This window comes from Carettochelys insculpta, chromosome 5, assembly GCF_033958435.1.
Source record: "Carettochelys insculpta isolate YL-2023 chromosome 5, ASM3395843v1, whole genome shotgun sequence".
NCBI classification, from domain to species: domain Eukaryota; kingdom Metazoa; phylum Chordata; order Testudines; family Carettochelyidae; genus Carettochelys; species Carettochelys insculpta.
In genome coordinates, this window is record NC_134141.1 from 24,984,992 (window position 1) to 25,010,748 (window position 25,757).

At 41.8% G+C, this 25,757-nt stretch overlaps 1 protein-coding gene and 1 long non-coding RNA gene across 5 annotated transcripts in view; one reads left to right on the top strand and one right to left on the bottom strand.

The window, feature by feature from the left end:
- Positions 1-7,290: 7,290 nt before the first annotated feature.
- The window catches only part of SMC5 (structural maintenance of chromosomes 5), a 114,392-nt gene continuing 95,925 nt past the window's right edge, over positions 7,291-25,757 (bottom strand). For 2 of the 4 annotated variants that reach the window (XM_074994779.1, XM_074994776.1), the window contains 8 exons: positions 24,834-24,956; positions 20,331-20,456; positions 17,538-17,633; positions 17,040-17,144; positions 15,455-15,574; positions 13,579-13,758; positions 13,354-13,449; positions 7,291-8,856 (listed from right to left, as the gene is read on the bottom strand). In XM_074994779.1, coding sequence (XP_074850880.1) covers positions 8,719-8,856; positions 13,354-13,449; positions 13,579-13,758; positions 15,455-15,574; positions 17,040-17,144; positions 17,538-17,633; positions 20,331-20,456; positions 24,834-24,956 — 984 coding nt within the window. In that variant the 3' untranslated portion in view covers positions 7,291-8,718. The remainder of the gene's footprint in view (positions 8,857-13,353; positions 13,450-13,578; positions 13,759-15,454; positions 15,575-17,039; positions 17,145-17,537; positions 17,634-20,330; positions 20,457-24,833; positions 24,957-25,757) is intronic. The other 2 variants (XM_074994778.1, XM_074994777.1) reach the window with 2 other exon arrangements.
- On the top strand, positions 17,977-18,409 carry LOC142013510 (uncharacterized). The gene is made up of 3 exons (XR_012645665.1): positions 17,977-18,126; positions 18,204-18,278; positions 18,381-18,409. It is a non-coding gene; the product is annotated as an uncharacterized LOC142013510 (long non-coding RNA).

The following is a 25,757-nucleotide window of genomic DNA, read 5'->3' on the forward strand; positions in this document are numbered from 1 at the left end:
TGTGACACATATCATGCGTAGTACCTCCTCCTTCGAGGCCCCTTTGAGTAGGCAGTCGTCCAGATATGGGAATATAAATACCCCCTGTCTGTGCAGGTAGGCTGACACCACTGCCAAGGTCTTGGTGAAGACTCTGGGGGCTGAGGAGAGGCCAAACGGTAGGACCTTGTATTGAAAATGTTCTTTGCCTACCATGAACCGGAGGAATCGTCGGTGAGCCAGATGGATAGTTATGTGAAAATACGTGTCTTGTAAGTCGAGGGTTGCGAACCAATCTCCATCGTCCAGTGCCATAAGGATGGAGGCGATTGCGGTCATCCGAAAGCGTTGCTTGCGCAGGTACCAGTTGAGGCCTCGAAGATCTAAGATGGGCCTCCAGCCTCCTGTCTTTTTCTCCGTGAGGAAGTATCTGGAGTAGAACCCTTTCCCTTGCAGTTGCTCCGGCACTCTTTCCACTGCCCCTATGAGCATGAGATGGTCTACCTCCTGTTTGAGTCTCACTTCGTGGGAGGCATCCTGCAGGTGGGGCCTGGCTGGAGGTCGTGGTGGTGGGAGCGATTGGAAGGGGATCGCGTACCCCATGGCTATGATCTCCAGCACCCATTTGTCTGTGGTGATCCTTTGCCACTGGTCGTAGAATGGTCAGAGGCGATGGTGGAGTAACAGCTTCGGATGACATTGTGCAATGGTAGTGATGGCGCAGCCCTGGATCTGTGTGTCAAACTTGTGGCCTTTGGCCCTGCCCCGAGGACGCACGGCTCTGTTGGGAACGTCGCCTGGGAGTTCTATATTGTTGATGCTGTTGATGTCGCCCGTGCTCGTAACCCCTGTGGTACTGGGGACGCTGTGGCTGATACTGGTACCGCCTTTGTTGAGGGTAGTACTTTTTCTTTCTGTATGGAGGAGTGTAGATCCCCACGGTCCTAAGAGTGGCTCTTGAGTCTTTACTTGAATGAAGGACCGAGTCAGTTGATTCAGCAAACAGCTTCTGCGTGTCGAAGGGGAGATCGACGATCTTCGCCTGCAGATCCCTCGGTATACCCGATGTTTGGAGCCAGGACTCCCTTCGCATTACCAATGCCGTAGCTGTTGAGCGTGCTGCTGTGTCTGCAACATCCAGGGCGATCTGAACTCCCGTCCTCGAGGCCGCGTAGCCTTCTTGCACGATAGCCTTGAGCACCGGCTTCTTGTCCTCTGGAAGTGAGTCCATTAGGGAGGTTAACCTAGAGTAGTTGTCGAAATTGTGGTTCGCTAGATGCGCTGCGTAATTCGCCACTCTCAACAGTAGAGTGGAGGAGGAGTAGACCTTTCTGCCGAACAGCTCTAGCTTCTTGGCATCTTTGTCCGTTCCCCCTGTTTTGAACTGAGATGTTTTTGATCTCTGTTGAGACGATTCTACCACCAGAGAATTTGGTTGCGGGTGGCTGAATAGGAACTCCATGCCCTTCGCCGGCACAAAGTATTTCTTGTCCGCTCTCTTATGGACAGGCGGAATAGTTGCAGGGGTCTGCCATATCGTGATGGCGGACTCCAAGATTGCTTCGTCAAGCTGTATGGCTATTTTAGAGGAGGCCGGAGGTCTCAGATTTTTAAGGAGCTTATGGTGCTTCTCTTGCACCTCTGCTGTCTGGATGCCTTGCGTGAAGGCCACCCTTTTAAACAGCTCTTGGAACTGTTTGAGATCGTCCGGAGGATGGACGTCCCCTGGGGCCGCAGCCTCATCCGGGGAGGACAGCGAGGAACCGCTAGGGTACGCCTCTCTGGACCCCTCCGGGTCCTGTTGACAGTAGTACATCCGCTCGCTAGAAACTTGCGAGGGAAAATCCTGGGGCTCCAGAACCAACTCCCCCTGAGATATCTGAGTCACTGTCCCCGTTCGTGATTGCCCTTGGGGATACGGGACCGTCTGTGGGGATCTGTCCCTGGTAGTATGGCTATGGTGTCTATGCCCCACATGATAGGGTCAACCATGGCAACACAGGCACTGCTCCTGGCATGGTGACCTGGACCACTCCCTTGGTGCATACCCCCTACGTCTGGGGGAGCGAGATCTTCTGGAGACATGGGACGCTGGAGAGACCGATTTGTGATAGTACTCAAATGGCTCGAAGCCCAAGAAGGGCGAAGGTGGTCCAAGCCATGGGGAGGCTGGCTGTAGAAATGGAGATGGGGGCTCCGGATAGGCTAGGGGTGACTCCTGCCTTCTTGTTGGAGTCTGCAGCACGAGCAGAGGGCTCAGAGAAAGCAGCTCTGCAGCCCTGTCTGGAGAGGGACTGCGGTGCCGTGTTTTCTGTGCTGCCTTTCCCCTCCCCTGTGGGGGTGGCTCCGCCCCCTGACGCGTCGGGGATCTCGGCCCCGTAGTCTGCACCGCGCTCGGCACGCTCCTCAGCGGTGCCGCGCGGGCGGTCTCCCCCGGTGCCTGCAGGTGGCGTGCCTGCACGCTCTTCGCGACCGGTTCCCCGGGGGTCGGTGCCGCTGTTTGCGGTGCCGCCGGTTCCAGCGCTCGCTTGGCCACCGCCCTGCCAGCGGTGCGGGGTGGCTGTTTGATCATTGGAGGCTGAATCTCCACCACGTGTCTCCCCGCGCCGCCGCCGATCAGCTGTAGCTGCGGCCGGGGGCTGTGCGCTCCACCCGTCCCGCTCGCTGTTGCTGCCGGCAGGGATCGGGTTGGGGAGATTTTTCTCCGTTTTTGCGCTGATGGGGTTAGGGACGCGGCTTTCCTTTTATGTGCCCCAGAGGGTCCCTCCTGCTGCGGCCGCTCTGGCACGTCTGGCTGGAGGGCCTTGTCGAACAGCAGCATTTTCAGCCACATTTCCCTGTCCTTCCTTGCTCTGGCTGTTAACTTGGCGCAGAAGGAACATTTCTGAGTGACATGGGATTCCACCACGCACCTTATACACTGACTGTGCCCATCAGACGCTGGCATTGCCTCGCGGCACGACTCACACTTCTTGAATCCTGAAGAGGACATTGTGGTGAGTCTGAGTTGTTAATAGGGTACTTAGCACCTTCTCTGTGCTTGTTCCCCTCTCGGATAAAGCCTGCCGCGGTAGGAGGGCTAATGGCCCTAGGCTCCTGGCCTCCGGTGCGCCGCTTGTTACTAGGATTGGAAGCTGTAAATTCCTTTCCTTTTTTTTTTTTTTTTTTTTTTTTTTTTTTTTTTTTAAAACAACCACCGACTAACTTAATCTAAGACTGAAGATACTTTAAAACAATTAAAAACGTTAAATACGCTAACTCTGGCCATAGCCTGAGCGGATTCCGTCTGCAGCCGATGGCGGTTAAAGAGGAACTGGCGGGGACCGGATCGCGCACGTGGCCAGGAGCGCGCAAGGGAGCAGCGCACACCGGCGCATGCGTGGTCCGGCAGAAACTGCTTGGAAGATCCGACCTGCGGCGCTGGGGTGAGCCCGACACCTAATGTGGAGCACCTACGGGGACACTCGAAGAAGCAGCATAATTACAAAATGTCAAATAACTGGGCAGGCAGTAATACTGCTGAAAAGGATCTTGGGGTTCTGGTGAATCACAAATTGGATGAGTGAATAATGTGATGCAGCTGCTAAAAAGCTAATATTCTGGGGTGCATCAGAAATGTTATCTGTAAGACAGAGGAGGTAACTATCCTGCTGTACGCAGCACTGGGAAGTCCTGGGCCAAAGTATTGTGTCTAATTCTGGTTGTACTTTAAGAAAGATGTGGACAAATAGGGAGAGCCCAGCGGGGGGTGGAGAGAGGAAAAAAAAAGAAAGATAAAAGGTTTAGAAAATGTGACCTCTGAGGATAGGTTAAAAACCTGAGCATGTTACTCTTGAGGAGATAGGGACTGAGTGTGAAGACTTGTAAGAGCCTTCAACTGTGTTAACATCATTTATAAAGAGGACTGTGATCTATTTTTTGTTTTTTTGCATCCTTTTAAGAAAGGCCAAAAAGCAATGGGCTTAATCTGCAATGAGAGAGATTTATGTTAGAAATTTGTGGAACAAAATTATAAAAGGAATAGTTAAGTAATAAACTAGGCTTCCTTTCAAAGGAGGTTGTGCAATCCCCATCAGCAGAGGTTTTTAAGTACAGGTTGGACAAACACCCATCAATGATATTCTAGGTTTGCTTGGGTTCTGCCTCAGTACAAGGTGCTGTACTAGATGACCTCTCATAGTTCATTCCAGCCCTATATTTCTGTAATTATAAAAGTTTCTCTCTCTCTTTTTTTTTTTTTTTTTTTTTTTTTTTTAAAAAGACCCAACTTTTTGGGTAGAAGATTTTAAAACACATAGACGAAGAAAATGGTGTTATGATGACTTACTAATATTTCAATAATGTCAACACAAAGAAGGAGGATTATTTAGATGGTACAAGAGAAGTCAAGGGATTAAGTTCAGCTCTGATCTACACTTAAATTTTACTGGCATTGCTGTATTGGTTAGGGGGTTGATTTTTTCCAACAATGATGCTGATAAAAGCACTGACGTAGATGCAGTCACACCAGCATTACTGTGCTAAAATGACTTGATTTTTATACTGAGGTGTGTTCTACACTGAAAATTTAGGTTGATGAAGCTACATCAATGAGGGGTATGAAGAAAGAAAAGAAAAAAAAAAAAAATCAAGCTATGCCACCTTAACCTCTTATGTAGATGCAGCTAGAAGAGGCAGCAATCCTATAGTGACAGAACATTACTTCACATTACTATGGGCTACATTTACACTGTGGGGTTATGACGGCCAGCATGGTCTCATCCATAGGGTGGCTTGGGTTAGCTGCCTCAGGCTCCACGTTTGGGGTGCGGGGGGGCATGGCAGTTGCCTCAATCGTCTTATGGATGGGACCTCTGGGGCCCAAGATGACCTGGCATGGGGCAACACCAGGATCGCCCCCTCTACTCATAGTAGTGGCAGGAGCGGGAGCAACTTTTCAAAGATCAAGGTGCTTGGAGATGGAGATCTGGTTTGAGACCTTCCTTAATTATGGACTGAAACATAAGGGCATGTACAGTACTAACATTTAAAATATATCAGATCCTCAATTAACATTGGTTTCAATGGAACTATGCTAATTTATACCAGCAGAAGATCTGACCCAAAATTTATCTATAATATTTCTAATAATTTTTTTCTCTGAGATATTTAATGTAATGGACATGGGAGCAAAAAAACTCTCTCTTTGCAAAGTACAAGCTAACATTAGGAAATGAGAGCAAATGAGCTAACTTCCACAACCCCCTACCTACAGTTGTTACTCTTTCCAACTTTTTAAAAGCTTGTTAGGAAAACCTGAAAATTTTACCACATACTCATGTGTTCAAAGGAAACTCCACCACATTGTCTCAAATCAGCCAAATCACTCTTCATAAGCCTGTGCAATGCAGCCTGTCATTTTAGTTACAAATATATTTGGTATTGCTCAGCCTCCTGCCCCTCACAACCATCTTGCTTGTGACAGATGGTGTGAGACCCAAGACTAAGGTAAACCAGTGCTAAAGGAAGAGGAGACAGAAGAACTATAATGTTAATATTCAAAATCTGAAACTTTTTTTTACAATGCTCTAAAATTATTAAGAGTAGGAAGGAGAGTATTTCCTTACATACCAATTAGTTTGTTCTTAGACATTCAATGCCAGTCCCAGAAAGCAACTAATGTTTTCTCCTCCAAGAAGACAGAGGTTAGGTAGGAAAGTTTCTCAGTATACTTTTTTCCTTCTCTGTTGGGAACACTAGACTGTCATGCTCACACCTCAAATACCATCATGTCTCCCAAAGCCCCTCTATCACCTCATGATTTGATATACTCCCACACATTTATTATGTAATGGCAACAATCAGTGTCTTTTTTGTTGTTTTTCCCTATTTCTCTTTCCTTCCTTCTCTAATTTCCCAGGCTACTTTCCCCCAGTTATTTTTTCTCATGCTGCTTCCCAAATTTCCTGACTTCCTTCCTCTTCGCTCTTTTAATTACACTCATTCCTGTCTCCAGCCAGTCTTGTTCTCTTTCGAGACCCCCTTCCATCTTTTGGAACCATTTTCTCACGTTCAACTTCAGCAAAATGAATCCCGTGCTTCCCCTGTCTGCAGCAAAACGTATTTCATATCTCACTCCAACTTACCTGAAGAGCTCTTTTTTCCAGGCTCTAGAGGTGAGTCTCAGATTTGGCAGATTCTTCCCTCCTCCCACAAATGAGAAATGCATCCAAGCTGCCAATTAGTATGTAGTTTCAGGCATTATAATTTATGGAAATTATTTGCAAACAAAAAAACCCTATTACTTAATTTGTGTAAGACCAAAACCTTCAGCTTTTAGTGAATATACCCTTCTCCATGCAATTATATGCAAAAGTCATCATACTGTTGCAGAAACTTGGCAGTTAGGTGGGTGCTGAAGGGTGTCCCCACCTTTACTCCATGGCTGGGCTCCTTTGCCACACTACATCTTATATGATGCACAGTGACCAAATGACTCCAATGACACATTATGTCAGTTCAACCTATGGGGAACTCCATAATGCATCATGGAAGATGAGCCATGCTCCCTGCCTAGTCTATGGAGATGAACGGAAGACTGAGGCACTCAAACTATAAATGCACATAAAGGTACTGAAGCAGCTGATAAAGTAATATGGAACCTGTTTCTGTAACTGGTGGTCTAGAGAGGCACTGCTCACATCCATTCAATGTAGTGGTATGTGGTCATTGTGCAGCAGTGCTACAAGATTTTCCCTCAACAGTACCCATAATGGATGGCTTCACCACCCCCTGGTGATGTGCGCACGTGCCATGCTATATAGGATTCTGTTGACACCCTGAACCCTCAGTTTCTGCTTGCTGGAAATTCTGACAATGGAGGAAAGGAAGGGTGTTGAAAGGACATAAGCAACACATCTCAAAGAACACCAGTTATGGGAACAGTTAGTTACTGTCTTTTCCTCTTTGAGTGCTTTCTCATGTCAATTCAACATAGGTAACTACAAGCAGTGTCTCCAGTGAGGTTTAAGGACATGCCATTTGCAACACAGCTCTGCCAAACCCTGCATCCTCTGGAGCTTGTTGCATGATGGTGTACTGTGCAGCCTTGCAGGTGTCCTGGATGAACCAGGATGGCTGGTGAGGAAGCCTCTGCTCTGGTCAAGTGTGCCCTCATCAGCAGAGGAGGCTGAAGACCTTCCAAATTGTAACATGCCTGGATCCAAGAGGTTATCTAGTTGAAGATAAGAGCAAGCACTCAAAGAAGAATCTAGCTTATGTTCTGCTGTTTATGATAGTCTATTTTTTATTTTTAAACATTGCTCTCATTCTGAAGAATGAAAACAGTCACGTGAACTTCACTTTCAGGTTCTCATTTGCTTAGGACAATGCTGTAAACATTGAAGTGGAAAGGATTGAAGTCACCTGTTAAGCAAGACTTTCATTTCTAAAGCATGTCTTTGTCACACTGCAAATCAAATGGATGCCAGTCAAACTAATACTGTCCTTCAGATGGTCCTTCAGTGGGGAAAATACGAAGATTACATATTGCTGTAGATTTTCAGAAAACATCTATGGCTTGTTCTTTTTCTTAAAAAATATGTTGGAAAAGGTTACTAACTGGTAGCCATCTTCCAATTTCATTAAAATAAATTACATTTTTGCATAACAGATTAATTATGCAGCTAATAATTTCAACCAGCTGATATTCTATTGTAAGAGTTTACAATTACTCTTGATAGCAATAACTATACATTTATACTTTATATGGCAACGCCCCCCCAAGCAAAATTTAACAGCTACTTCATCAGAAATCTATCCTTCCCTAGCAGTACAAAACCACTCCAGATTAGAAATCAGAGCAGTGAGTAGCTCAGTTCAAGTGTACAGACCTACAGGAATAATGTCCACAGTCGCCATCAAAAACAATCAACATTCAAATTGATGTTATTTCTAGAAGCTGTGTTGTTTGTAGTTCTCCAGAAGAACACACACAACTGTTTTTGAAGTGATGAAAGTTTCCTCTGATATACACAAATAAGGCTACTGGCCCAACTGCAATTTTTGTTTAAAAAGCTAAAATTTCTCTTTGTCTGTGTGGGGTGGGGAGAAAGGAGGGCAGGGGTACCATGTGTGCGCGCATGAGAGAGCGAGAGAGAGAGAAGCGTAAAGTGGATTCCTAATCCAAAACCTGTAATTCTTTCATTTATACCATGTGTGTTATATTTTACATTTAATAACAACCACAAGAAATAAAGATTGAAGACCACACACACACACACACCTCTCGAGAAACTGGTGACATCATATACCCTTTTGCCTCACTCATACAGCTACCATTTCATTAGAACCACTTCAAAGTTATAGTAGAAAACTTTATCTTTGTGTTAACAGTATATTAACCTAATACAAATCCAACTTCTGATAATGTCAACAAAAGTGAATTTGACCAAATAACTGGTTTAGAAAGAAAAACTGAAATCTCATGATGTGACATGTTAGATAAAAGTATGTGCAAAAAATCCAGTGAATCTCCCATTAAAATAGCCAGTCTGGGGTAAAAATGAACGCTTTTGAAGGAATAGATGGCTAAAATAGATCTAAGAAAACATCACAAATGTCCAAAGGCCAGTTTCTAGAAAAAAGAAGCCCAGCTCTTCATTGTCAGTTCTCGACAGGATTCCCTCTCTTATGAAACCACTTTGTTTGCATAAATACAGCGTCACAGACCAGTAGTTCCAGAAAGCTCCGTGGAATACACTACTGATCCATTTGCGCAACTTGTTGTCTCCTCTTACGGAACGCCTCTAAGTTCCATTTGCGTGGCTCTAGCATAAAAGGTCCATTGTACACAAACAACACTGTCATTTTTTCAGCATAGGTGAGATTCTGCAGGAGCTGTGAAAAATGGGAAAAAGTTAAGCATCACCTTTTATGCCAGTTCATCATTTTAGTATTCGCTAAAATAGATTAACCTTTCCCCTCCAAAATTTTTGCATGGTGCATTTACCACTGTTTGCCACTGACCACACATGCAAGTCTCCCAGTGCCCAGATATTCTGGAATAAGGAAATGAAAGGGTAGAAACAAAAACCAAGACTATCCCTATTTTTCCATTCTAAAGCCATATTTACATAACAGAAACTACAGTGGCAAAGCTAAAGCACTAAAGTTACACCAGCATCACATTGTAGTGTAGATGCAGACTTCAGCAATCGAAGGGGTTTTTCCACTGCAAGAGGAACACCATCTCCCCAGGTGATGGCAGCCAGGTCAACAGAAGCATTAATCCATCAACACAGTGCATATAAAGTGTAAAGTAAATCAAATTATGAAGGATGAATACAAACAAATAACACAAGTATGTAGGAAGAAAAATAAAACGGCCGAAGCACAAAACGATATCAAACTAGCTAGACACAAAAAGTAACAAGAAAACATTCTACAAATATATTAGAAGCAAGAGGAATAACAAGAACAGGGTAGGCTCATTACTCAATGGCTGTGTCTACACAACCACCTTCCTTCAAAGGAAGGATGGTAATGAGGCTGTTTGGAGTTTACTATTGAAGTGCTGCCATGCATAGGCAGCACTTCATTAAGCAACTCCGAAGTTTTAAATTTCGAAGTACTGGCGCGCGTCTAACCATGGAGCTCCCGCCGGTACTTCAAAGAGCCGGGGCATCTTCCAAGTCCAAGGAGTAAGGGGACTTTGGAGTTGCCATGAGAGGGAATTTGCTTAATGAAGTGCTGCCTATGCATGGCAGCACTTCATTAGTAAGCTCCAAACTGCCTCATTACATCACCACCTTCCTTCGAAGGAAGGTGGTGATGTAGACACAGCCAACGAAGAGGGAAAAATAACAAAGTATACAAACAGCAAGTGCTTAATGACTTCATTTTGGTTATGAGCAATAAAGCTGGTGATGACTGGATGTCTAACAGTGAATAGTGGTGAAAATGGCCTAGGTTCAGAAGTTAAAATAGGACAAGTTAGATGTGTTCAAGTCACCGGGGCCTGATTAAATGCATCCTAGAATACCAAGAAGTCGACGGAGGAGATATCTAAGTCATTAGCTAATATGTTTGAAAAGTCATGGAATATGGGGGAGATTCAGAAGTCTGGAAAAGTGCAAATAGAGCATCCATCTATAAAAAGAGAAATAAAGACAACCCCAGGGAATCACAGACCAGTCAGCTTAAGTTCTGTACCCAGAAAAACAATGGAGCAAATAATTAAGGAATCCATTTGCAAACATCTAGATCAGGGGTCAGCAATCCCTGGCACAGGTGCCAAGAGCTGCATGAGAGGTGTGAGCTCAGCCCTGTCCCTCCTCCATCATGCAGCGGGGAGCTTGCTCAAAACCATGCAACCTGTGGATTAATAGAAGACCAGATAATGCTAACAAACACCATCTAAATGGTGCGGTTCTGCATCTTTATTTATTTAAGTAGTTAATGAAGATGTTGTAAGAAGAACTATTAGTGACTGCATAAGGGGACCTGGAGATCATCGTAAACCATGAACTAACTGTGAGTCAACAGTGTGACATTGTTGCAAAAAAATTATTCTGGGATGTATTAAGAGGAATGTTGTAAGCAAGACACATGGAGTAACTTCCACTCTATTCAGCATTGATTAGGCCTCAACTGGATGCCACATTTCAGGAAAGATGTGAACAAATTGGGGAAGACCCAGAGAAGAGCACCAAAAGTGATTACAGGTCTAGAAAACATGATTTATGAGGGAAGACTGAAAGAACTGGGTGTGCTTATTCTAGAAAAAGAAAAGACCAAAAGTGAACATAATAGCTTCCAAGTACCTAAAAGGTCATTACAAAGTGGAAGGAGAAAAATTACAGCAAGGGAGGTTGGTCACTAGGAAAAGCTTCCCATCACGGTAGCTAAGCATTGGAAGAAATTGCCTAGGAAAGTTATGGAATCTGTCACTGAAGATTTTTAAGAACAGAGTCAAAAAACATCTGACAGGGCCAGTCTAGATCAGGGGTCAGCAACCTTTCCAACGCAGAGTGCTGAAATTTAACCTTTTGTCCTCTATCTACAGTCCGAGTGCCAGTGATACTTTTTAAAGTCACTAATAGTCCTACTTATAACAGCTGCATTAATAAATTAGGATGTAGAGCTTTACCATTTAGCTGTTGCTTGTGGCAGGAGGAACAGCCCTGGAGTGCAAAAGTTGGGCTGGCATGTGCTGGGGCAAACGAGCTGAAGGAGAGGAACTGGGGAGCCCTGAGGAAGCAAGAAGTCCAAACACCTCACTGGGATTAACTGCCTGCCTGAAGGATGGCAGCTGCAATTAGTGAGGTAATAAGACAGGGCAGAAATGAAACCCAACTCCCCCGCATCCCAGACAGTGGGCAGAAGCAGGGGCAGATGGATTAAAAAATCCCTGCCCCCAGGTAGACGGCAAGGGGTGGGCGGTTGTGGGAAGAGGGTTCCCAACTGTAAGGGCTGCCAAATTTAACCGTGCTCCGCAGACTGGGGCTCAGGCATTCAGCGCAGCTGGGAAGTGGAGCCACCCGTCCACAGGTGCATGCAGTTGGCCCTGTTGGCTGACTGCAGAGCAGTCCTCCCTCGAGTGGCCCAGGAGCTGCAGCAGAATGCGGCCAAGGGCTGCGGACTGGAGTGGCTGCCTCTGCAAGCTCTGGAGGTGGGAGGCCTCCTGGCGAGCTCCACTTGCCGCAGCTGGGTGTGTGGGCTGAGAGGCAGGTCCCATCGGGGCAGCTGGCTAAGGGGCAGCTGGCTAAGGGCCAAAGCCAGTTGCTTCCTCCTGGCTGCACTGTGCCCCGCTGCTGACTTGTCCCAGTTGGCGAGGTGGAGGAAGGGAGGGAGGGGCCTGGAGCTGGCCAGCACTGCAGGAGATGCAGTTGGGCCAATGGCAGGATGAATCCTCTGCCTCTATTGCTCCCCTGAAGGACAGACATCCCTCTCCTGTGGCCCAAATGAGCTAGTGCTCGATGCCTCCCAATGCCCCACCCACAGTAAAGGATCCTCCCTGTAGCTGCCAGCCTTGCCGATGGCTGCCAGGGAGCCAGTGCCAAGCTGCCAGAGCACTCCACAAAGCAGCAGCCGGTTCTCCCCTCTGCACACAGGCTGCCGTACATTCCCGCCTGGTGTGCCAATAAAAATTCGATCAAGTGCCAAGGTTGCTGACCTCTGGTCTAGACAGTGCTTGATCTTGCCATGAGCACAGGGGAATTGGACTTGATGACCGCTCCATGTTTCTTCCACTTCTACTATTCTAGGGTTCTATACACCAGTGGGATTAGGCCATCATAACTACAGTGCTCAGATGTGTGGATTTTTCACACTTCTAAACATTGCAGTTATGCCATTCCAAGTTTTACGTATACACTAAGTTCAAGTTATGCCAGACATTGAAGGCTAGGTGACCAATGAAAAAATATCAGCTTTTATTAGAGCCCTTTATTATGATATAATCAGATAACTGGTTCACACCTGCTAACTCATCTAAATAAAGTAAGTTTTGGGATGTAGAGGAATGCTACCTTAATTATCTTAATTGGTAATCAAGTCCCTTTAATCTCTCCTAATTTCTTGTAGTAGTAGTAGTAGTAGTAGTAAAAAGGTACTTGCCTGAAAGCAGGCTACCCCAGTCAATTCTTTCAAACTACTGACAAACTTGTAAATATGGTTCCTTCCCTCTGGCTCTTATTTGGATACCAACAAATATAAACCATTCAACTGGTTGTCACAGGCACAGACAGTACATGCCCTGGAATCAGTAAATTCTCTACAACTCTTCTTCCAATATAACCCCCACTTTCAGTCTCTGCAGCCCATCAACCTTGTGCTCATTCTTGAATAGTTTTTCTTCTGTAGGAGCAAAATTCTCTGCACCTCTACTTCCTATGCTTTCAGTTTTGACTATTAAAAAAGAGTTGTCCTACTTTTATCATGTTCGTTCATTTGAGCTACAGGCTTATCTTTTATTCCATATGCATATCTCTTGAAGCTCCCCTGGTTCCCACCAGTGGTTACTTCAACTTGTTTGTGCAACTGATCATTTCAGGGAACCCAAGTACCAGAATGCTTGTTCTTAAATAGGCTGAGCATTGGAATAGAGTTGGATAAGCCCAGGCCTGAACTATCCTTCAAGGGGACAAACTGCTCTGTTACAGCTCCCACCCACCCACCGTCTCTCTCTCTCTCTCTCTCTCTCTCTCTCTCTCTCTCTCTCTCTGTGTGTGTGTGTGTGTGTGTCTCTCTCTCTCTCTCTCTCTGACGAATGATTCAGAAGACATTTATGGAGCAACTATGCCAATGCAATTTATTCTTTCATTAAAGAAGTCAGGGTGGGGGACAGTGTCTGTCCAACACACAGGAGAATCTGTTTAGTTTTCAATTACCCACCTTTGGTGTAATAAAGAAATACTGAGAAGTGCTCTCTTTACAAGCAGTCTTCACAACCATTTCAAACACTCTCCTCTCATTGACAGGGTCCATTCCCTTACAAATAAAAAATAAAATAAAATAAAAAAAAAAGAATAAGGAAATCTTAGGTATTTTTACAACCCCTCTGGTCATTCCACAAACCCCTGTGGAATAAAGTCTTGTTTCATGCACTAGCAACATTACCTGATTTATTTCATCTACAACCCTGAAAGGACATCTGTTGAGTTCCTGCAGAGCCATCAAGTACAACATAGTTGAAACACTTCTTTCACCTCCACTCTGATGGTGGGGAGTCAGTTCATGCAGTTGGGTATTACTACGGAACTTAACTCTAATTCGAATCCCGTATTTGTCATACTCCTCCTGTGAAAGTAAACAGGAAACATTAGACACAACTACTGCTTCCTACAGTGCATCCTATTTGTCAATGCAACAAAAGTTAAAGGAAATCATTTAAGGTATGTCCTATGTTAGGGGAATTAAGTGTTCAGGATCAGTTATAATTTAAAAATACAACAAAGGGATTTACATATGGTTTATTTCTTAACATTTATCTATTTTTATCCATCAATCTTTTTCACACACTTGTTAGTAAATTATATAGCAAATGTAACACTGGCCGCAAGGGGCTTAATAAATAAAATGATAGTTTAATACAAAAATTAATGTTTAATGAGAGATTTTGTTCTAACAGTTGGGCCCAGAAATTCTTCCTAATTATGAGCTCCACTGCGAAAAAAGAGAGAGAGTGAAAGTTTATAAAATGTCACAAAAACCTGTAACTAAAAATGCTGATGGTAAAAAGGTACAAAAAGGAGACAGAACTGAATTAATTTAAACAAAAAAACCCACCCTTCCTGATTTAACTCAAGGGTTGAACTAAGATTACACCTGATAAAAAACTCAAGTGTGGAACAGAAAATCAACTGACTAAAATTGTTGGCTCAGAAATTAGGCCTAATATTTAAAAAAAAAAAATTGGGTGAACTCTTCTGCATTCTGCTTCCTTCTCAAGTTCTGTAAAAGATATTTAAAATGAAAAGAAAAATTCTTAGGAGTAATGTTTTTTCTGTTAGCAGTGTCTCCAACACCTCTGAAATCCTCTCTTCTCTCCTCTGTAGAGCTCACAGAGATGGACCAAAAAGGCAATTATTCTATTTAATATCTGACCTTTGACTCATCAGCCATCAATGGTTGGTAGAATTATGGAAGATGTCACCAATAGAAAGAAAATCATTGGTAAAAAACACTATATTCCGCATTTATTCCACCCAGAAAGTTTCTAACAATTTTGCAGAGTGTATCTTGATCCATTCTGGGTCAAGAATTTCTCATGATTTGTAGACGTCCATCACTAGGTGGATTAGACTGTATATTGTGGAGGATTCAAGTTCTGAACACCCTGATTATGGGTGGAATGACAAAGAGGGAGCCTCATCTCCTTATGGATACTACACACAAAGATTTTTTCAGTGTTCTTTTGACATATAAGGTGCACCACGCTGTTACAGTTGAATGTTGTGGTTTAGACAGAATAAAAGAAGTGCAACCTTTTGGGAGGCATGGAATGAGGAATTTACCTTAGGAAGAAAGGATTCTAATGCCCTGAACACTATCTTGTCCTCACAGAATAAGCAGTAAGGCTTCTTGTCTGACAGACATGACAGCTAGTAAGAAGTGAGTCTTAATGGATTAATAATAAGCTAACAGTGAAGTCTGAATTTCAGAAGCACTCTTTGGGGCCCCCAAAAAACTTTCCGTTCTGGGGAGAGTGGCCTGATTGTTGGTCTGGCTAATTAGATTGCCTAAGGGAATCTGCCTGTCTGTAGATTGTCTGCTAAAGGTCCTCAGAATCCTGTAATTACAATTGTAATTGTAATTAGGACAGACACTTGATGCTTCATGGTACTGGGCTGAAGGCCTCCACCTATGCCTTCTAGGTGTTCCTGTTATCCCCGTGACCCAGAAGAAAATTACAAATTATTTTGTCTCCTTTTGAGACACTTAAGCACAAAAAAAGTAAAAGCAATTATTCATCAATATGGATATGTAATCATACCTCATTTTCTGTATGAAGATCAACTTCACCAGCACATTGCATAGAACTAAAAAAACTACTGAACTTTTCATTAATTTGTTCAACCAGCTGTTTCAAGGGTGTTAACCATCTTTCTTTAACCTAAAAATAGAGACTAATGTAAAACAAGCACTGAAAGAATTTACAGTTGAAGCTAAAATTAACAAAATACCAAATTTTAATTTGTTAAAGTAAAATTTAAATTAAAAATTGCCAAAGATCCCCACACTACCCTCATAGATCAAGTAACTAGCCAAAACACACCAAGAAATCTGTTACCTACAGCCAAGCACCCATCTCATAGAATGCACAGAGGAGAAAGTTTGGGATATATTTCTTCAGAAATTCGCAAATGCCTTCATCAAACAAGGATATTCCACCAGAGAAGTAAAATCACATCATATGGGCCAGTGAAATACTCCAAGAAAACCTGCTTCAACACAGAAATAAAACCTGCTCCATATGTACACTCTAGTTGTCACCTACCATCCCACACTGGAACCACCTTTTTTGCCTTTCAAGCCTCCCCTCCCAGCTACCTCTTTAAGACCATCATCAAAAGCTAACTCCTCAGACCAGGACACAGCAACTCAAAACAGCACAAGACCTTGCTAGAATAAGCGATAAGACCCCCCCCCGAACACACATCTCTACTGCTAATATGATCACAGCCACCTTCAACACACTTTTCAAGAACCATGTATGCCTACCACAACAGGTGGACAACCTCACACAGTGACCACATGTATGAAGAACAACTACATGGGCAAAATCAGATAATCACTATGTTCTTGAATGAGCTCATACAGACAAATGACAAAAAACAAAAACACTATTACCATGGGCGAACACTTTCCACAAAACATTCACTCCGTCTCTCATTTACCACTCCTCCTCCTCAAAGGAAACTTGCCTAGCACTTGGAAAAGAATAGCATGGGACCTTAAATTCACAAAAACTTTGCTAGATACTAAAATCAAGGACTGGACTCAGACATTTGATTTCTGTCTTATTAGAACAATCTGTAATCCACTAACACTTGCCACTCCAAGCTACTGTCCTGTTCCTCTTCGTTTTCTCCCTAAAACCGGAGAGATGCTAAAGGACAATTTTACCTTAATGGTCCCTTGAAATGTTAAGGATTTACATAAATTAGCCATCTGTCCCACTCAGTGGCACTCTGAGTGAGTTTCTCAGACCCGAAGAGCTTTAAGTAAGTTTGAAAACTTGTCTCTTTGACCAACAGAAGATGACCCAATAAAAGATATGACCTCACCAGTGTTCCCTCTCATTTTTAACATCCCTGGGTGGAATAAATATTATACACACTAAGGCATGTGTGGATGTGCACCACCAGTAGAAATACACGCTGTGGGCTGTTAGCTGGGGGCACTCTGTTAAATTGGCTCGGTGAAACCTGAATATTTCTTGGGCAGATGCCCAAACACTCGACTTACAGGGAACACTGGAGTCTTTTTAAATGAATATGGTGCGTTTTAATAGAAGTATACCTCCATTTATATCTCTCCTGCATTCATTATACCTCAGTAATGATTTCACATATTACCTGTGAAATGTTTTGCCTATAGCTGTCCAATTCATTTTTCTTTTCCTCTAGTTCCTCTGTTACTTGTTGTATTTCTTGTGCCCTTCTATTATATTCTTCCACAACCTGTTAGAAAAAAGCATCATTTTTTTTAAAAAAAGAAGTCTCTCAAATTGAAAGAAAAATATATTTATCAATTGAAATCTTAATAGTAAAGTACACATATGTAAACTCTGTACTTCTTTACCTACAATAAAGTGATGCACGTACTGTTTGTATATGGAACAGGACACACTTGTCTCTTTAAAGAAAAGACCTATTGCTGTATTTTAGGTTAACCCAACTATTTTCTTCTAAACAAAAGGCAGAGAACATGCTGTTCCTTAGGAAGAACCTACTTAAAATTCTAATAGATTCAGAATTTGGCATTTATAGCACATTGTTCCTGCTGTCTAGCTTATTATTACCAGGAGTTTTAGTACAGAGTGGGAGGAAAGTACAGTACTGGGGAAAACATACTGAAGCATTTAGGCCTGTGAAGCAGGAAGCTCTTGATTTCTCTTCATTCAGTAAAGCATCAATTTCATCCAATGTGCTTGGAAGGTCCTGGAATGCCTACAAGAAGCAAAACAATCTATTCATTATACTTTAATGTTGGGAGAGGCTTGAAACACGACTAAAATAGCAAGACATTAGACAACCAAAAATGTTGCTAGAACCTAGACCACTTTATTAAGACACAATCCATTTAAACATAAGTGACTAGGTTGTTGCCTGAGAATGCTTGGTGACTGGGGAGCGGAGCAGAGGGGTGGGGGCGGGGACTGTCAGGAAGCTAACCATGTCTCTCTAATTTTCTCCCAGTGCAGGTATAGACACAACTCTGCTCTACCTTACTTCACGTGGCAATGGTACACAAGAGCCCAACAAGCTGATAAGTGTTGGCATGTGGTGACACTGTGATCATACACTCAGAAAAGGGATGGTAGTACAGGAACTAGCTATGCCAGATGAGAGAGTATTCCTCCAAACAAATACTCAGCTGGTCAGATACATTCAGCCTCTCGGCCATTCACATCACCTGAGCTGGATGAAGAAGGAAAATCAGGTGCAAATTTCACAGCTTTAAATTGGAAATTTTGATTAATTAATCTGACAAATTCTCTCTCTCCGTTGCGTATACAGGAGGAAGAAAAAAGGAAAAACCTTTTTATGATCACGATATACCAGTTTTTATGCTGGAATAAAACCAAACTAAACGTAAGTACTATTCAATTCCTGGGGGGAAGAAGATTGTGGGAAGCGCAGGAAGGGAGAGAAGAAAGTGGTACAAGTTACACCTCCTTTATTTGGCATGCTCAGGACCTGACAGGTGCTAAACAAGAGAATTTGCTCGATAAGTGAAGGTGTAGTGCTTCTGCTGGCAGAAAACCTTGACATATGGAGCTGCTGGAGCCCCAGTGTGCAGCCTTCTTCCCTAGCCCAGACTTCCAGGGGCTGCTGTGGGGCCAGCGGGGCCTCTGGCCTTCATCCCCCACAGTTCCATGGCGGTAGCAGAGGCTCTGGCACCTGGCCAGCCCACTGTCATGAGGCAGGAGCCATGGGCCACTACTCTTGTCTGGCAACATCCTGCCAGACCACAGATGTTGCTGGATGAGAATGTACCAGATTTCAGAGGTGCAACGCAACCTGTGTTAACTTCACATAGCACCTGTTTTACAGACACTGTCCCTGTTCTTGAGAAGATGATAATTAAATGGCACAATGTTCATACAAATCCTTACATGAACAGTCCTTTCTATTGAAGTAAATGGTAAAACTCACAAAAGCAAGGTTTTTCAAGACCAAGTCTTACTTTAGAAAAGCATAAACAAGTCACTGGCAAAGGGGTTTGGAGGAAAGCATTTAATTTGGGATATTTTAAAAGTGAAGGAAAAAAGGTAGAGACGCTGTTAAGAATGGAGGAAAGGACAGACAAAAAGAGGGGATAGGGAAGGTAAAAATAAAGAGAGGGAAGGTTGTAGAATGGAACAGTGGCCAGGAATAGTGAGGCCAGCAGTGGAGGGACTGTAACAATTGGAGCAGGATGAAGTATGAACAGCCCATAGTAGACTGTTCCAAGTTCAGGTTACAAAAGGGTTCTACCTTGGCTCTGTACCAAAATTTGAAATGGAGCTGCTGGTGCAAAACATTTTTGAAGACCAGACCACTTACTTAAACGCTCTTTTTGGATTTTCAAGCTTATTTATTCCCAGGATCCCCCTTGAAAACTTAGCATATTACATACACAATTCATCCCAGGATAGACTCTCTTTACAGTTTTTCTAACGTTTAATAAATTTTCAAGCTATAGCATTTTACATATTTTTCTTTTAGTGAAGTTTTTTCTACCATACGTTGCCTCAATATACTTCCAAATGTCTAACAAACTCCAGATTTGTATTATTCAGAAGTGGTTTTCCACCCCATTTGTAATTCCACTCACCCCTGCCCCCTTAGAAACAAAGATACATAACAAAAAGCTTCAAAAAGGGGTCTATTTGCCCTTATTAAAGGGTTGAGGAAAGAGATTAACCAGATATCAAAACAGGGATCTAATGGCCTGATCTGAAGTCTACCAACATGAACTGCAAGATCCACTTGAGTTCAAAAGAGCTTTGGAACAGGAAGATAAGCAGAAGGCATAGGGAGACAGGATAGAACCCCTAAGGGGAAGAAGTATTATGCGCTCTGGCTGTGTCTACACTTCCATTCCTCTTTCAAAAGAGGCATACAAATGAGGGAAATCAAAACTGCAAATGAGGTGAAGATTTACATAGCTGGTGCCTCATTTGCATATTCTTTTGAAAGAAGACAAGCAGTGTAGAGACAGTTCTTTCAAAAGTAAACCCCATCTTCAAAAGAACCCTTCTTCCCATAAAAAAGGGAAGAAAGGTTCTTTCGAAGATGGGGTTTACTTTCGAAAGAGATGCATCTACACTACTTTTCTTCTTTTGAAAGATATGTAAATCTTTACCTAATTTACATTTTCAATTTCCCTCATTTGCATGCCTCTTTCAAAAGAGGATTGCAAGCGTAGACACAGCCTTTGTGCTGTATTCCACAACTCCAAGAACCCGGGAAGGAAACAAGTACAAATTCTGAACTCACACACTAGTGTTCATAAAGGGACTATTTTGCTTTTAGGTGCACCTGTGCTAAAAGAGCATAGTTCTGAATATTATACATAACAATCTTAGCTAGTAAGGGTAACTCTTCACACTATATGATTACACCCTTGTACAACTGTGACCTTTTGTTTTTAATACTTACAGTCTGAAAGTCTTTTGGAATTCCTTGATCAGGGCTGAGATTACACGCCTGTCTAGCTTTCCGCATCAGTCCCTTGCACTTTTCCAAAAGAACATGTTTTCTTTCACCCAAGTCAGAAACTTGTTGCTAGTATAGAAAACAATAAAATAAAAAAAAAAGAGAGAGTTTTGTTTCAAAGACAACTCCATTGCCTTCAGCTACCGTTAATCTATGACCTGACATGAAGTTCAATTGTCCTAGATAACCAGTTTCACACACAGTAATGCCACCCATCAGAACTAGCATACTGGCGGTAACCATGTCACATTCAGAGGGAAAGTTTGTGAAATTATAGCACATTGTTTCCAGAGGTTGAAAATAATCCCTCCCTTCAAAAACAACTTTTTTTATTGTTCTTTTAACTCAAGTGATGACAGATCAGAGTGAATGAATCAAACTGAGTGCACAATTGTAAATTATATTGATGTGTTTTTCACAAATAGAGCCACAATTTTGACTGCGGCCTAGGTCCAGAGGTAGGCCTCTACTTTAAAATTTGGGTTGGAAAAAGTGAACTACTGCAGGATTTCTCTTTTTCATATCATAACTCACAATTAACGGTAGATTTTTCTACTAGAAATAACAAAGCCATTTAGTAAGTTTTGCACTATGAGGAATATTTCAGTTGAAACTATACAGTACAGATTAGTTGTTTGTTAAACAGGAAATAGTACATTTTTCTTCATCTTTCATACTCTACCTTTACTGTTACAGACAGAAGAGTACAGTAATAGTTTCATAGTCATCACCAAGAGCAAATTTAGAAAAAAACAGTGCTACATATGTGTATCAATCAAAGCTAGAACATAAACTAAATTCTTTACAGCAGGAACTGTTTGTTATACATGTACATAGAAGCCTAATTTTGTTGTAACCTTTAGGTGTAACCACAACATAAGCATTAAGTACAAGTAAAAAGCTATTTACTGCCTTTTTAATATTTAAAAACTAAAAATAATTTTCTATATACCTAATCACTGACAGCACACAAAAGTGTCATTCTAGTTGGTGCTCTGTTTATGAACAAGTTTACAGCAACATTATGGAAAAGATCTTGTCTTCACTTCTGGTGAAAACTCAAATAGTCAATTACAATCAATTTCTATGACACTGCCATGCACTTACATGCTTACTTAAACTAGGAATCACACAGGACAAAATTTTTTAGATGTATGCTGTTAATAAAAGATCAAAGACTCATGAATTCTACCAGATCAAGTATCAATTTCATATTTTAAAAATATACTGACTGCTGTATAGAGAGGGTACTGGTAATAAAACTTGCTTACATTATTCTGTCATTGTAATTGGATTAATTCATATGTCTGTTCTAAATAATAGAAGTACATTATAAAAAATAGCCCCATTTTAAAGAAGAAAAACAAGAGGAAAGTTAGATGGAATTTTCAGCCACCGACATAAGTATTTTAAAGTACAAATCACTACACTATATTGGCATTAATTCTATTTTTTCCGTTCTGAGAATCTGATTTCTCCAATGTTCTACTAATGCTTTATTTTTTTTTTTGGGGGGGGGGGGGGTTGAATGTGGGGGTGTCCTGTATGTGTACAGACCAAATTCATGATGGTATGATGTAGCATATAGTCACAAGTCTGGCATAGTTCTATTACTCCCAAGGCAAAAATGAGTTACATGAGCTAAATGAGTACCAACAAAACCAATAAATGTCACCATATCAGCTCTGCTATGTATTTGTTCATTTTATATACAGTATTACAGAAAAATATTTAGGACCATTTTAGCAAGTTTTCAAAATGTAATGGACTAATTTTTATCCCAACCTTTAAAAAGACAATTGCCTTTACTACCATGAATCCAAACATAACGGGTTCAAAGGAAGCCAAAAAACCTATAAAATGACTATATATGGCTTTTTCTGTACATAAAAACATCAATTTTCTGTCATCTCTGGAATTCCAAGGCTAGATGTCCCTTATGCAAGGTTAGACTCTCTGCTTTCAAAATGCATAAAAGTCACATTTCTAACTCTGCAGGACTGCATGAAATAGGCCTTGAAATGATGTTTTAGGGAAAGAAAACCTGAGCATAGGGCTGAATTTTGCCTTTCCTGGACCTTGCTGAGTTGTAATTATGGGGAAAAAAGGAGGACATATATGGGGGCAAGCTTATTCTTTTTTAAAAGAAAAAAAAAAGGCAGCTGTTTGAAACTGTTCTGAGCTAAAAGTGTTAGAATAAATACCAGGACAAATTGATTAGTGGGTAGAACAGGCATTCAAATGTGCAAGATAAATTTATTTAATCACCTGACTGATATTTATTAAATGACAACCACATCCATATGAGGTGGATATTTTCTCTCACACACATAAGTATGTACATATAGAACCTTCTATAGGCCCATCCAGTTAGGATGCGTTCAAATATTTTCTGGAAATGCTAACACTGTGGAAAGCACAGTTACTTAATCTCACTTTGGATATAAAAGTTGTGGGAGTGCCCCTTTCAGTACAGGGAATTACTGTCTGGAATAGATGAGTCCTACAGAGGAAACTCTAGCTTAAGAGAGAAAGCTTAAGATGATTTCTCATTTTACTGGCAATATAAGAACTAATTCAGGAAAAGAAGCTACTTTGGGCAGCGAGGGAGAGCGTTCTATGCTACAGTGGAGTTAAGGCATAGCAACTGAGAGGCATGCTACAGGGTACTAGAATCCTCTAAGTTTGTATATTCATAAGCAATTTGCATTATTTTGTGTTCATAAACAGTGCAATTGGTTTTGTGGGAAATTAGACACTAGTGAAGGAAAATATAGTCGTCAGTAGCCAATACTTTCCCATGAGCATGTGTTTGAATGCATTCTCAGTGACAGTATTTAAATAATTAAAGATAGTGTTTTCCTTCTAAATGAATTGCCTATTTACATTTTCTTCTAACTTGGCCTAAAAGAAAAAAAAATGTACATACTGAGTTTAATACCAATCATTTAAAAAATTGCACCAAATGAATCTAAAAATTGACAAACTATTAAAGCAATACAATTAGCAAGTCTCTTTCAATCACCATAAACACAAAGGTGATAGTACCAATTACCTAATGAGCAGATGGGCCCTACAATCCTCCCTACTGTTCAACATGGGTCATAAATACACATTTGCTTCTCATGCTCATTAGACAAATTAAATACAAGAAGTTGTTAAAATAATACTAAGGTTCTGACTTGAGCTGCCATGATACACAAAAAGCCCCACAGATCTGTTGCTAATAGCATATTGGGAAGAAAATGCCTTTCAAACCACCCTATGTGCTGCTATTCCCATGCAGTCCTAGCACTGACAACTCAATACAGAGACATATGCAGCCCTTTTTCTTCAGGAAGAGGGAATGAACAGAGTTTTGTGCACCCTTCAGGTCTAATACAGTATTTAAAGACAATTTTTAATAGAAGAAATGTTATTAATAAATGCTATGTTAACTTCTTCTCCCAGGAGCACCACCAGAAATATTTACATGGTATGCAGAACTGAAACATTCTAACTCAGCACAGTTCTACTGAAGTTTGGCCCATTGACCCCTCCATCATTAAAGCAAGACTATTGACCAAGTTTCAGCTAACGCTGTTATGACCTCACTGTTGTAGGGTTCCAGTGTCACTCAGGTTAGGTTGCCTAACACTGGAGCAGCTCTACCCTCCAATGGTACATATCATGTGTAATGTGTATATGGCTTCAGGCACCATGGTTTTGTTTTTTTAAATTATATCCTGTTCCAATTGTACTGAAGAGTAGCAAGAGTAACGTGATCTGTGGCTGTCTTCACTGATTGTTAGCAATGAAACTGATGCTCAAAGTGTAAGTTTTAATTTAGTTTCTCTACATACTTTCTGTAATATCACATACTAATCATTACACTGTCACAATACAGGAGAAGAAAGGGCAAAGAGGAAGGAACTTGCTCCCGCTCATTCCACTAAGCCTACCTTTCTCTGACTGCGCAAAAGGATTTTAATAAAAAGGGATAAGAAAAAGCAACTATGGAGGAGTTTTCCTCCAGATCTTTGTGCGGACCCTAACATGTCCCATGTGGGTCAGTCTACTATGAAATGTCAGTTCAGGAAAGTTGGTCTCAACTGGAGTTCCTTATTGATTAAGATGGCACCTTCTACATGATAAATTGGACCAAAGTGGGCCCATTATTCAGGATATTACATCAGCACCACACTGTTTACAATGCTCAGGGTACATCTTCACACAAGAGGTAGCCATTATAGTTAACATGGGATTCAAAGCTCTTTTTCATTTGGAAAGGAAGAGAACAGTTGAACTGATGCAAGCTTCAAAAACCTCAGTGGCAGAAGTAGAGCTATCTATTACTAAGAAACAGAACAGAAGAAGCCCATTCCCAAGTGAAGAGACCTCAAGGCAAAAAAAGTGTGTTTTCCTGTTGATTTACCAATGCACTGAGAAATAAAAAGAAAAGCTTACTTCTAAAGCTCTTAGTTGTACAGTTGCTGCTTTATAATCGGATTCTAGTCTATTCTTCTTGGAAGTCACTGCAGTGCTCTGAAGAACTAGATCCACCTTGAGAATGTTCAATGTTGTGCAAGTCTACAAGGCGAAACACAAAAACACACAAATCTCCTTTGACATGAAGTATTCAAAACCGATACCTTGTCAGCAGCACAGGGCTTAAACAGTTTAAGATATTATTATACAAAGTTCTGTACTTCAGATTAAGTTCTCCAGCCCAATTTTCTTCGTAGTTCCTTGCAGCAGCAAGGTTTTGGTTTGAGAATTTTTAGTTTGTTTGCCTCCTTTCCCCCCGCCTCCCTTTTTTTGAGTACTTCTTGTCTCTCACACAAGGAACATAAACATCTGATTTGTTTGCAGCAAAAGCATAGCTTCCGCTTCAAATTTACAAAAATTGTGAAGTAACTTTAAGAAAAAAAGAAGTAAGGTTACATTATCTGGAAAGGAGAATGCAGTTTTAAAAGGGCACAGCTATTTAACAGAAAACATGAGCTGAAGTGCTGTAACAAAAAGAGGGGAAGAAAGTTATTTGCTGTGTGACACTTTGGGGTTTATCTGTGCCAACAAACAGTTCATAGTCATCATCTGCTTTGCATCTCTGGTTGCCTAAAATATTCTATGCCTCTGTGGCTCGCAGCCTTGATTTCAACAGCCAGCATGCAAGCATACTCTTTGCAGGAAGACCTGAACAACTCTTCAAGAACTGAAGCCCCCCTCACACCCCAAAAAACCCTTATTTCTGAAGTGTCTAGTCCCTCTAACTTGAGCATTCACACAAGTCTTACAAAAGTTCACCACTCCTTTAAAAAGTCAGTATCCAGCAGCCAGGTAATTTGGTGGAGAATTCAGCTGGAAACACTATAGTGAGATGACTGTATG